General features: G+C 43.9%; 3 protein-coding genes across 3 annotated transcripts; all 3 read right to left on the reverse strand.

The window, feature by feature from the left end:
* Positions 1-842: 842 nt before the first annotated feature.
* Krtap1-3 (keratin associated protein 1-3) lies at positions 843-1,364 on the reverse strand. Its single transcript, NM_001408672.1, has one exon. It carries the CDS (start codon positions 1,362-1,364, stop codon positions 843-845), a length of 522 nt encoding a protein of 173 aa, NP_001395601.1.
* A 5,801-nt stretch (positions 1,365-7,165) lies between these two features.
* Positions 7,166-7,896, reverse strand: Krtap1-5l1 (keratin associated protein 1-5 like 1). Its single transcript, XM_087574805.1, has one exon. It carries the CDS (start codon positions 7,859-7,861, stop codon positions 7,466-7,468), a length of 396 nt encoding a protein of 131 aa, XP_087430931.1. The 5' UTR covers positions 7,862-7,896; the 3' UTR covers positions 7,166-7,465.
* A 3,788-nt stretch (positions 7,897-11,684) lies between these two features.
* Positions 11,685-12,360, reverse strand: Krtap2-4l1 (keratin associated protein 2-4-like 1). Its single transcript, XM_087574806.1, has one exon. The coding sequence runs from the start codon at positions 12,304-12,306 to the stop codon at positions 11,914-11,916; it is 393 nt and encodes a 130-aa protein (XP_087430932.1). The 5' UTR covers positions 12,307-12,360; the 3' UTR covers positions 11,685-11,913.
* Positions 12,361-12,494: the final 134 nt, after the last annotated feature.

A 12,494-nucleotide genomic window follows, 5' to 3' on the forward strand; every position in this document is an offset into this window, starting at 1 on the left:
TGCAAGTGAGCTAGAGAAAAAGGTACTAAGTTCCTGAATCCCAGGTTTCTGCCTTGACTTTCTTCAGTGATGAACAGTGACCTGGAAGTATAACTCAAACAAACTCTTTGCTCTCGACGTTTTTGGACACAGTGTTTAATAACAGCAACAAAATAAAACAAGACCGTGGCAATGCTGTAGCTTTTAATGGGATCTAACGAACACATCCCACTTCCTAACAAGGTATAAGAAGAAGAATATAGAAAACGGGGCTGATGAGGTAGCTCCGTGGGTAAAGGCTCTTGCCTCTAAGCCTGATGAGCCGAGTTCAGTCCTCAGAACCATAAGGTGAAAGGAGAGACTGCATCTGAGCTCTACTTACAGGACTCACTAGCCACACAAAATAGGTAAATGTATAGAATCAAACTCAGAAATCTTTTATATGAATGCCCATGAAGTATCTATTATATTCACACTAAATAAAAAGAAGCAAATTTTGATATGCCAACAGATATAATTTATTATTTTTGATAAATTAGCCTTCTTTTATAAGAGTGGTTTACAGAACAGTGAAAAGAAGAATAAAAGGTATGTTAGCATAGAAGATTCTTCCATGGCCTTGACAGCGCCAAGCCTTGGAACAAAAGGGACAATCCCAAGGTAAGTTGATTTTCTCATTTGGGGATCAAATTTGCATTTTGTTGTTTTCATAGACGATATCAAAGCCTTTCCAGTATTAGATGAAAAAAAATGTTTTGCGAAGTCAAGTATTTGTGCCCCCAAACACAAGCCATATCAAAGTTCAAGAACGTGGTAGTGGCCCAGGAGTTGAAAGCTCTGATCCTTTGGGGATCCTCTGGGTCTTAACAGGTAGGCTCACAGCAGTTAGACTCAGAGCAGCTAGGTGGGCAGCAGTAGCAGCAGCAGGCTGGGCGGCAGCAGGACTGTCCACAGTAGGATGGGCGGCAGCAGGAGGCCTGGGCGTGGTGCAGCTGGCAGCAGGTTGGGGGTGTGCAGCTCGCCACACAGCAGGGGGGCAGGCAGGTGCCCTCCACTCGGCAGTCAGGGCGGCACCATCTAACACGGCAGCTCACGGCTCCACTGCCACCCTCCTGGCCACTGCCAGTGCCACAGCAGCTGGGCTGGCAACAGCTGGTCTGGGAGCAGCTGGGTTGGCAGCAACTGGATTGGCAGCAGCTGGGCTGGCAGCAGCTGGACTGGCAGCAGCTAGGCTGGCAGCAACTGGACTGGCAGCAGCTGGGTTGGCAACAACTGGGCTGGCAGCAGCTGGGCTGGCAGCAGCTGGGCTGGCAGCAGCTGGAGCCACAGGTGCCACCAGTGGAGCAGGTGGGAAAGCCACAGAAGCTAGTAGCGCAACAGGCCATGGTGTCAGGAGTTGCTGTGCTGAAGGTTCGTTTGCTTAGAGAAGTTTTTTGAATTTGGGTAGTGACTGCCACTCCAGTCCTTTTATAATCCTTGGCTGGCTGCTGCTTCCCTAATTTCCAAAGTGTCTTCCTTGTTTATGTTTATGTAATTTTCCTCTGAACGATAATTGTTTGTTCCCGAGTTACTTGTTCAGACTTCTGAAAGCCCGTAAAAAGTTGATTTTATTTGGTGTTGACTACGGTGAAGTCGTCATTAGCGTTCACTGGAAACATGGGCCTGGATCACCCATATTCGCTATAATTTTCATACTGCCAACAACTAATTGACTAATGCTGCTCCTATTTAAGGAGAGTCAAAAATTACTCAGTGTTGACCCTTGTAATTGCATCTTGAATCTCACACGGGAGTTCAATAACTTTGTCTATTTCCTTTGGCTGGGAAGCAAAGGTGGGTTCAGCTGGACAGAAAAGACACACCTGGAAAATGTCAATAGTTCATTATCACCGATGATTATTGGGCACTCATCATGAACCTACACAAGTGTCTATGTCTTGTATCAATCCACTTCATTTTCACAGCAATCCTTCAGGGGTGGGCTCTACTGCTGCTGTCTAACACAGGGGAAGAAACTGAGCCATTAGCCAATTAGCTTAACGTTTTGGTGGGACTCCGAGCAGCAGGAGTGGGGGTGTCTCTGACTCTTTTGCTTGCCCTCGAGACCCTTTTCCTGCTATTGGGTTGCCTTGCCTAGCCCTGATGTGAAGCTTTGTGCCTAGTCTTACTGTAGCTTGTTATACCACCATCTTCGGTTGATATTCCTGGGAGGCCCACTATTCCTGAAGGGAAATAAAGGAAGTATGGATCTAGGGGAAAGGGAAGCTGGGGGGCACTGGAAGGAGTGGAAGAAGGGGAAACTGTGTTAGAGAAGAAAAAAAGAAACAAACAAACATAGACGGTTCTCAAAGCCATAAAAACATAAGTGGTGAATCTGAAGTCTGAACATCTACCATCTGATTGCAGATAAAACTTAGCCTTCTCTCTCTCTCTCTCTCTCTCTCTCTCTCTCTCTCTCTCTCTCTCTCTCTGTGTGTGTGTGTGTGTGTGTGCATGTGTGTCTGCATGAGTGAATGTATGCATGTACCATGGAGCTCCTGTGGAGGTCAGAAGACAACTCCATGAGTGGGTCCTCACCTTCTATCTTGTTTGGAACAAGGTCTCTTGTTCTGCAGTGTCTGGGCCAAGCTAGGTGGCCTGCAGACTTCTGGGGGTTCTCTTGTCCCCAGTTCCCATCTCTCCATAGAAATTTTGAGATTACAGGCACACGGGGCTTTTATGTGGATTCTGCAGAGTCAAACTTAAGTCCTTCCACTTGTGTGGTGAGCCCTTTACCCACTGAACTATACCCCCGCCCCAGCTTCTTTGGTTAGGTACTTTTTTACTCTAAGCGCTGGCAATGTGCAGGTGTCCTGATAACAATCTTGGGGACCATTTAATTCACGCTGAAATTCAAAATCAGCAGGATGCTTGGTACTAAAGATACTGATCTTGGGTGTTTAAGATGTTGCACTGCCTTGTTGATAAAAGCCCTGGAGATAATGTCATTGTGCACGGCATTATTGTTTCTGGACTTTTCTACTTGGCACCGTTTTTAACAGTATGAGATTTAAGTCAACTTTCATGATTATGGACTTAGGTAATTACTAAGAACAAGACACGATGCTCAAGGTGAGCTGGCTCAGGAGATAAAAGAGCACTCTACCAAGCTTGATGACCTGAGTTTGATCCCTGGTACCCATGTGGTGGGAGGAGGGACCAACACCTTCTACCTGACCTCTGCACCCATGGCTGCACATGCAACCAATTTAGTAAAAAAGTTGAAAACCTGTTACTCAAAATTTGACAGCTCCCCTCTGTCACAAGGTGAAGCTGAGTTTAAACATCTCCTGACCAGCCTGAAATAAATCAGGAACATGGAGGTAACCGGACTTCTTTTTTTCTACCACTAGAGTCTGTTTCTTCTGTATTGATTTTCATGGAAATATTAAAAAATATTCACGATGCTTTTCTTTGTAGATTTTCTATCCTTTTTGGATACAAGAACTTGCATCTGTGGTCTAAAGGGAAATGCATGTGTCTGGACAATGATGTCATAAACATTATCCTTCTTATTCTCTTTAGCTTCCACTACGTCATCTTGGAGGGTGCAGACCACATCATTACAACAAGAACAAGGGACTTTGCCCTAGGCAAGGATGCTGTACTCATGTGGCTGGTGCATCAACCACCACACTTCAGAGACCTAAAATGGTATTAGGTCAGACTGGCTTAGAGTACTGTTGAAATGACCATGAAGAAAGCCAGAGAAATCTCCAGAACCAGGACTATGCTATCTTAAACAGAAACTGCTTAGAACATCCTTGCCTAGGGCATCTATGCTGCTGTGGATTGTAATCCATCCCAGTGACCTCAACTGGGCAACAGAAAAGCCTCAATGACTTCCTCTCACCCCAACTCTCTAGCCTTAATCAAGTAATAAGGTCTCCTTGAGTTTTTCAAACACCAACCTATATCCTTTTGATGCCTCTGAGTTAATGTTCTTCTAAGTGAAAGATGTTGCAACTCTTAACCCTTTAGTCTCGTTGGGAGTCAAGAGACATATATGGATCTGGGATAGTGACCATGTTATAAGCCCAGCAAGTACAGATGTACAAGTTGTTTCCGGATGTGGAGCTGTGTTCATACAGAAGAAGGAACATATTTCTTCACGCCCAATGTACTGTAGGTCTGATAAACTGTGTTCTTTGGGTATGCTGATGTCAAGGTGGTGTTTTTCTGATTGTTATAAAGTTGTACTAGAGGGGTCTCACTCATAAATTGAGGGAAAACTCATATAATGTGAAAAAACCATTTAAATACACAATAAAGTGACATTTGGTGCATTTTGTGCATGCGTGTGTTGTATGGCACCTGTGCACATAAGCAGGTGGGCACACATTCCTAGGCATGTGCATACGTGGGAGGCAGTTGGTGATATGAGGACTCTTCCTTTATTCTCTATCTTCCTCCTCCTCACCTTCCGCTCCTTCCCCTCCTCCTTCCCCCCTCCTCCTTTTCTTCTCCTACATGAATTTATTATTATTAGTGTGGGTGTGGGTGTGTACACATGTTATGTAGGTGCATGTAGTGGAGAGAACACTGTCGTGGAGTCTGTTCTTTCCTTCTGTCTCTACATGGGTTCTGAGGATATCACTCAGATGGCCAGATTTTCATGACACCGAACCATCTTTTCTTTTCTTTTTTTTTTTCGGAGCTGGGGACCGAACCCAGGGCCTTGCGCTTGCTAGGCAAGTGCTCTACCACTGAGCTAAATCCCCAACCCCGACACCGAACCATCTTGATGGATCCTCCATTTTTATTGCCTGAGACAAGATCTCTCAGTGAAACTGAAGCTCCCCATGCTGACTAGGCTGGAGACCAGAATGCCTCTGGAGACCAGAGACAGAATCCTCCTGTCTCAACTCCCTCAGTGCTGGGCTTACCAGTAGGCCTAGCTATGCCTGTTTTTTCATGTGGGTGCTGGGGATTTGAACTCAGGTCCTCTTCCTTCTACAGCAAACACTCTCACCAACTGTGCTATCTTCTAGGCCTCACGGTGCACTTCATGTCTGATGTCGAAAGTGATTTTTGTTACCTCAGAAGAACACCCTTTAACCTTTAAGCAATCCCTTGCGGTGCCCTACTAATCATGACCTGTAGTTCATCTTGTTGATTCTATGACTAAAGATTTTTATCCCATGGAACAGAAGCTCCATGATGTATCTTCTGTTTCAGGCTTGCTTTGTTCTAGAAGACTCTTTGGAGATTAGGGAAAGAATGGTGACAGGATGTGACCAAGATTCTGTATTCTGCCTCACGGGACTTGAGAGGATTGTATAGGTTCAAAAATGCAGATTGGTAGACTGATACTTCCTTTCATCATTTTCCAAAGTACATATCTACGAACGCTAGTTACAAGATGTTAACTAGATAAGAGCAGCAAACGTCCTGGCTTACTCAGTTCGAGCCTAATGGCTAGAAATGGTCTTCTTGCAAGACAACATGGCCTTGTTAATGTTCTAAAGCAACTTCTTAGAAAATCTTCAAGATGACAGTGGTCCTAGTTTGATTTGTTGTTACTACGAGAAAACATTTCGACCAAGAACAATGTATGGAAGGAAAAGAGTTTTATTTCAGTTTCTGCTTCTAAGTCACCATTCAGCACTGTAGGGAGTCAGGGCAGGAACCGAAGCAGAAATCATGGAGGGATAAAACAAGTTTGCTCATGGCTAGATCCTTGGCTTAGCCTTAGCTAGCTTTATTTTTTTCTGGTCTTGGCTATTACTTTTTATTTAAGTATTTTTAGCTTGAAAATTTTCATATATGAGCATTGGAGTATTATATTAACATCATTTCTACCCACTGTCCCCTCATGCCCCGACTCCCTCTCAAATTCATAATTATAAATAATATTTAAAATATTAAAAATAATATATCTCTTCCTGAGTTGTGTCTCTTTTGTGTTGCTGATATGCACTTGGGATTAGATGACACATCAGGGAGCTGTCACCCTAGAGAAAACTGATTCTGTTTCTGTAAGGAGCCACTGATAGCCTATTATAGCTCTTCATCTAGGGGTGAGAGGTTGAGAAATTACCCCTATCTAGAGCCAATATCCATCATATACAAATAACTCTAAAGAACAACCAAGAAATCAAAGGAAGCCATTAAAATGGACTACAGATCTGAACAGAGATAAGATTCTTGAGAATAGAATTAAAGTTGGCTAAGAAATACTTATGAAAGTATGAAACATCGGTAGAAATTAGGGACATGCAAATTAAACCTACTTTTGTCTTCGTCTCACCCCACTCAGAATGGCTAAGATCAAGAAAACAACTGACAAGTGCTGGTGAGGATGAAGGGGAAAGGGATCCTTCATATGTTTTTGGTGGGATTTCCACCTGGTTTGGCTTGCATTTTTACACAGCTGTCTAGGGGTGGTAGTGCCCGCAGTGGGCTTAATCCTCTTACATCAATCAACAATCAAGGGAGTTCTTTGGACATGTGTCCACAGGCCAATTGGAGTAAGCCATTTCCTCAGGTGAGCTTCCCTCTTCCTAGGTGTCTCTAGATTGCACGAAGCTGACACTACAGGCTAACCAGGCCAGCAATAAAGCTTCGAATACCATTGGATCACTGAGTACCTTTCCTTTGTGGATGTGTGAGCATAAAGGCCGCATGCTATGGTTTACTCGATGATCTACACATCGCTCCATGAAAGGGATGTAGCTCAGTTTCAGATGAGAAATAGTTGCCTAGGCAAGTGAAGTGACTTACTCCAGGAGTCATGGATCATCGTAGCCATGGCTAGAAACATCTTACGCTGTTACTTTGCCAGCCAGCGTTTATGGTCTTTCGTTCTACATTACACCTTAGTATCCCTTTGATGCTCGCAACAATCATCTGTAGACTCACGTTTGAGTGACTAGAGAGGCTTGACAATGCCTTGGACATCAAAATGACTCAAACGTCCTCTTTGTAAAACTTTGGAACACAGGGGCCAGGTGAGTGTCTTAATTATTGTGTTTTCTTAGTGATATATTTGGTTGCAGAAATAATGAGCCATTTAGGGGAAATCAAAGAGAGAATTATTAAAAGAACAACCACATTTAAAGGGTAAGGAACTGCAGTGGCTTATTGAGATTTTGAAAAATTCCAAATTATTAAAATATTCCAAAAAAAGGAAAGCATTGACAATAACTTTTTAATCATTGAAGAGACCAAATGCATTTTATTAAATACAAATCCCAGTTGGCTATTGAAGTAGTTCTGGTAAAATTTATAGTAATGTTTTACCCATCCCTCTCCACAGTGTGGGCCTTTTGTTGGAGTTCAAGTCAACGAAGTTGGCTCTTCCACCCCAAATGAATTTACCTCCTGCGAAATTACGTAGCTGTTACAATAGCTGAGTTATCAATTCTGAAATTTAGAAGACTTTTTTTAGGCTTCTAGTTGGATCATTTTGAAGTGTCATCTTCCTAAGATTCTTGTCAGAAGGCTTTCAACAGCTGGGCTCGGAGCAGCTGGGCTGGCAGCAGTAGCAGCAGCAGGCTGGACGGCAGCAGGACTGTCCACAGTAGGATGGACGGCAGCAGGAGGCCTGGGCATGGTGCAGCTGGCAGCAGGTTGGGGGTATACAGCTCGCCACACAGCAGGGGGGCAGGGAGGTGCCCTCCACACGGCAGTCAGGGCGGCACCATCTAACACGGCAGTTCACGGCTCCACTGCCACTCCCCTGGCCATAGCCAATGCCACCCCCGATGCCAGAGCCTGTCTCGCAGCAGCTTGGCTGGAAGCAGCTGGTCTCACAACAGCTGGGCTGGCAGCAGCTGGAGCCACAGGTGCCACCAGTGGAGCAGGTGGGAAAGCCACAGAAGCTAGTAGAGCAGCAGGCCATGGTGTCAGGCGTTGGGTTGAGAGCAGTGTAGTTGAGAGGAGTTTCTGAATTCTGCCTGCCTATCCCACCCAGCGCCTTTTATATGCCTTGGCCAGTCCCTCTGCGACAGGTAACATTTTTATCTTGTTACTCTTAAAACCAGACTTTCTGGGCCCCTGAGTTACTTCAAACATATCTGTAAATGGGTGTGTCCTTGTGGCTCAGCTAATGCTCATCACACATGTTCACCTGAGGTAGACGTGTTAAATGTCTTAACCAAACAGAGTCGTGATTTCCACTTGAGTCTTAGCCTCAGTCTTGTGTTTGTGGTCACAGCGCCTGACCAGGTGACTCTCACCACAATAGTTATGGGGACATACTCACCAAATCTCAAGTATGCAGGAAAGACTTGTTGACCTTGGGTTGTCCTTCAAGAAGACTGTCTTTATGATTCTAGTTTTATTTTATTGGTAAGATCACAGTTTTTGGATCGTTGCACAGAAGTGATACATTAGACACGAACAGGTGTTCTCAGATCCCTCCAGATCTGTCTATCTATCTATCTATCTATCTATCTATCTATCTATCTATCTATCTATCTATCTATCTATGTATCCATCCATCTATTTATCTATCATCTATCTATCTATCTATCTATCTACATATGTATATTTGTATATATATATTTATTTATTCTTCTATACTTAGGTCATTAATATTTGAGAAAACATTTGTCACTCAGGAGGGTGTATGGAACAAATCCTGTTGCACTCAATTTAAAGAAGAGGCTAAAATTTATAATTAGTAAGTGGGGATAAACACTCACAAAACCTTCAAGTGAAATTTATACTTCTTTATGAGAGTTAAAAATTAATGCTACGTGGATTATCTGGACAGTGTCCCTCAAAGTCTGGGTTTGATTTCAACTTATTGTCATTTTACGTTATTGCACTTCGTGCCCTGGCAGAGAGGGCACTGCATTCAAGAGGACAACAGGTCAGTTTATAAAGAGGAGTGAAGGAGACAAAAGGAATTAGGAAATACTAATTTTTCCTGCTTCATAATGTTTGTAAGGGAGATTGAAAGTGGTTTACCAATATGTAGTAGTAGTTACAAATGCAAAAACCTTAATCTTAGCAAACAAAAGGTTAAATAATTCTTGGTAGCCAACAGAAGGCAATGTGTATTTATTTCTGCTCAGTGTTTAGGGTTCCGTGAGGGGACATGAAAAACACAGTGATCAAAACGTCATTTTTGCTGCCTGTGGTGATTTTGCTGACCCTGCACATGTGGACGGAAACACAAAGCTGGCTTTTAGGAGATGGGGAAACTGTTCCAGTGTTAAGACAACACTGGAATAGTATGAATGCCAGCTTCAGAGACGATGAATGCTGTCTGGTAGCCATGACTATAGGCATGAAGTTGAAAATGGTTACATGTAACCACTGGATAATGCAAAGAAAAACTAAGTCATCTGTGGACCACTTCATATTTTAGGTGCAGAAAGCAGTATACTTTCAGTAGACGTATCACAAGACGGCTTTGTTTTACTATGCACAGAACGCTGAAGGGTTATGAAGAAAGAGTAGATTCATTTGTCTCATTTTTGCTCCAGTGCACAAAGCAGTTAGGTCTCAATGGAGTTAATTTAAAAATTGAATTAAATACAGAGCCATTCATTCACAAAAATCCTAGACTGGAACACTGGTGTGCTTGTAGAAGTGACTTCTCATTTCCCTCAGCATCAGCTGTTGGGAGAACACCGTGATCTGGGATCAGATAAATCTGCAGAGGTTAAACGAACACCTGTACCCACATAGGGAAGAGCTGGCTTTGAAAGCCTCCTCTCCTGCCCCCAGCCAGTTCTTTTTATTGTCTACCCTGCTGCTTTCTGGGTTCGGTGAGTATCAGTACAACTCTCTTGTGTATTGCCTTTATCTTAAATAGGTTTCAGCAGTTCAAAAATATAAATATGAGGTGTTGGGCAAGATAAGCAATGGAATAATAATTCGAACACACAGCAAAGACGTATAAATATGTTATAACCCCTTCAAGAATTTTTAGCCCAGAATTGAAATAAGTCATATTTACTTTCTAGTTGCTTCTTGTTTCCCACCTTGAATTTAATGGACCTTCTGGGTTTCTGTGTTTGTCATTTTTATTGTGGATTCCTCTGTGCGTGTGTGTATGTGTGTGTGTGTGTGTGTGTGTACATGCCTGTGTGTGTGTGCACACGTGTGTGTGTGTGTGTATGTGTGAGTACACACATATGTTCAGGTTTTTGTGTGTACACATGCATGTGGGAGCCAAAAATCAACCTTGAGTGTCATCCTCAGAAGCTATATTTTATTTTATTTTATTTTATTTTTACTTTTTAGATAGAGTCTATCATGCGAACCTGGGCATGGCTGATTAAGTTGTGTCTACCCTCTGTACTGGGGAATTACAAGCCTATACTGCCATGTCTGGCTTCCTCCATGGGTCCTGGGATTTGAACTTCTTCCCTCATTCTTGTATGGCAAGCACTTTGCTGAGTGAGTCATCTCCCTTTTGTCGTCATAAGAAACGTCATAGACTATCCCAGCCTCGACCTCTCATGCCATGTATGGACCCAAGGCTTTAAACAGCTCCTTAGAGCTTATGGATGGATAGGGAAAGCACATTAATTCTCTAAATTGTTCTTCCTCTCTTGCTCTTTATATGTCCAGTGCTGTAGCCAAAATGTATAGATGGCCCTTGAGGTACTTCCCTCCCTCCATACCTCTGGCCATTCTGTTCCCATGGATGAGAACACCACTTTCCTTCTAGTCTGGGCAACAAGATTTTAACTCATATAAGATATTAGCATTTCTCAGACTTCCTTATTCTTTCTAAACAATAGTAACACCTTTGCAGATCCCATACGATATGTGTACTTCTATTTCTCATATTCTTCTATTTAATGTATCAAGGTAGATATGACTCATCTCCCCAGAGGCTTTTAGTGAAAGAAACATGTTGAGCTGGAGAGACGGCTCAGTGGTTAAGGGCCAGTGCTCTTAAGCACTTCCAGAAGACCTGGTTTCAATTCCCAACACTAACAGAGCAGTTCACCTCTATCTGTAATTCCAGTTCTGGGGAATCCCATGCTCTTTTATGACTTCTGGAAGGACCAGGAAAACACACAGAGGCTAAACACCCAAACATATGAAATCAAATAGTAAAAATAAATAAATGGGCATATTAAAATTTTTCTTTATGATTATTACACGTATAGACACATTTAAATACATAAGTGCAGCTTAATGTTTTTCTCATGTATATGGCTTAGAGTTGACCACTTGATATCGGATAACCAATTAGGGGTCTCATCCATGGGGGAGATTCATCCTTCCTCTCTCCGTAGTCATTAATTTCATACAGCCTTTCAATTACGGGTGGGGCCTTGAGTGATTTTTTTTTGAGGGAAAATCTTTAAAACCTCAATCGAATGTTTTTCATAGTCTGTGCGGTCTGGGACTTGCAGGTGGTAAGCAATTAGCATCTTGAGGCGTAATTAAGAGAGGAGCATGAATAAGCAGACTTCCCTCTGCTGGTAGGTCGTCCATAATCCAGTGCATGGCTCTACACGCACACAAACAACGCAGCACTAATTTGACTCAGTGGGCTAACAGCGAAGGGGTATGAAGCCGTGAGAGGGTTGCAGTTGGTGGGGAGGGGAGGAAGGTCTGGAAGGGGTTGAAGGGGGAGCATGGAAGACAGATGTGATCAACATAAATTGAGCATGTGTAACAAATCCTCAAAGAATAAATGCAAAATATTTTAAAAGGTACAAGTAAGAACGATCAAAGCAATGGTTGGTGAGGCCCAAGAAGAGAAATTTATTTTAAAATAAGCATGTTTCAAGACTTTAGACCCAAGATAGAAAGCAGGGCACAGACAGCTATAAAGACTTGTACAAGTTTTCCGGGCCTCTATTCACAAGCTGGTTGATTCAGGGGTATTGGTGGCTTGAGGGAGGAGTTTACACAGAGAAACTGGAACATGACGACTTTCTGAAGGATGGCTCTTGCCCCAGGTGCTCAGCTCACTGCTCAGCAGCAGGTGTTGCAGGGGGAGGTCCTGCAGGTGGTGCGACAGGGAGCAGGCTGGCAGCAGGGGGGCCTGCAGCAGGGAGCCTGCACTGAGATGGGCTGGCAGCAGGTGGAGGCCCAGCAGCAGGGTCTGCAGACCACAGCTGTGCAAGAGCTGGGGCAGCAGGTGATGGGGCGACAGCAGCCCTGCTGCAGGCTGCAGGGGTCACAGCAGATGGGGCGGCGGCAGGGCTCACAGATGGGCCTAGTGTAGTGGGGCACACAGGTCACAGGGCGACACACAGTGGTCTGGCAGGACACTGGGCGGCAGCAGCAGGGGTCCCTGCAGCAGCAGGGCTGGCAGCAACCTCCACAGCTCTGGGAGGAGAAGGATCCACAGCAGGAGCCGGTCATGGTGGTGTCTGGGCTGGAGTGAGGCTGAGAGGTGAAGAGTGGTTGGGGGTTCTCAGGTGTGATGTCTCCTCTGGGTCGGGTCCCTTTATATACCTGGACAGTGCTGATGACCCCTCTTGTTTATCTTTCGACTAATTAATCCAATGTCTGTTTGACTAATGGTTGAGTCATTGGTTTCCCTCATTAAA

Source organism: Rattus norvegicus, chromosome 10, assembly GCF_021556685.1.
Source record: "Rattus norvegicus strain SHRSP/BbbUtx chromosome 10, alternate assembly SHRSP_T2T, whole genome shotgun sequence".
Classification (NCBI taxonomy): Eukaryota; Metazoa; Chordata; class Mammalia; order Rodentia; family Muridae; genus Rattus; species Rattus norvegicus.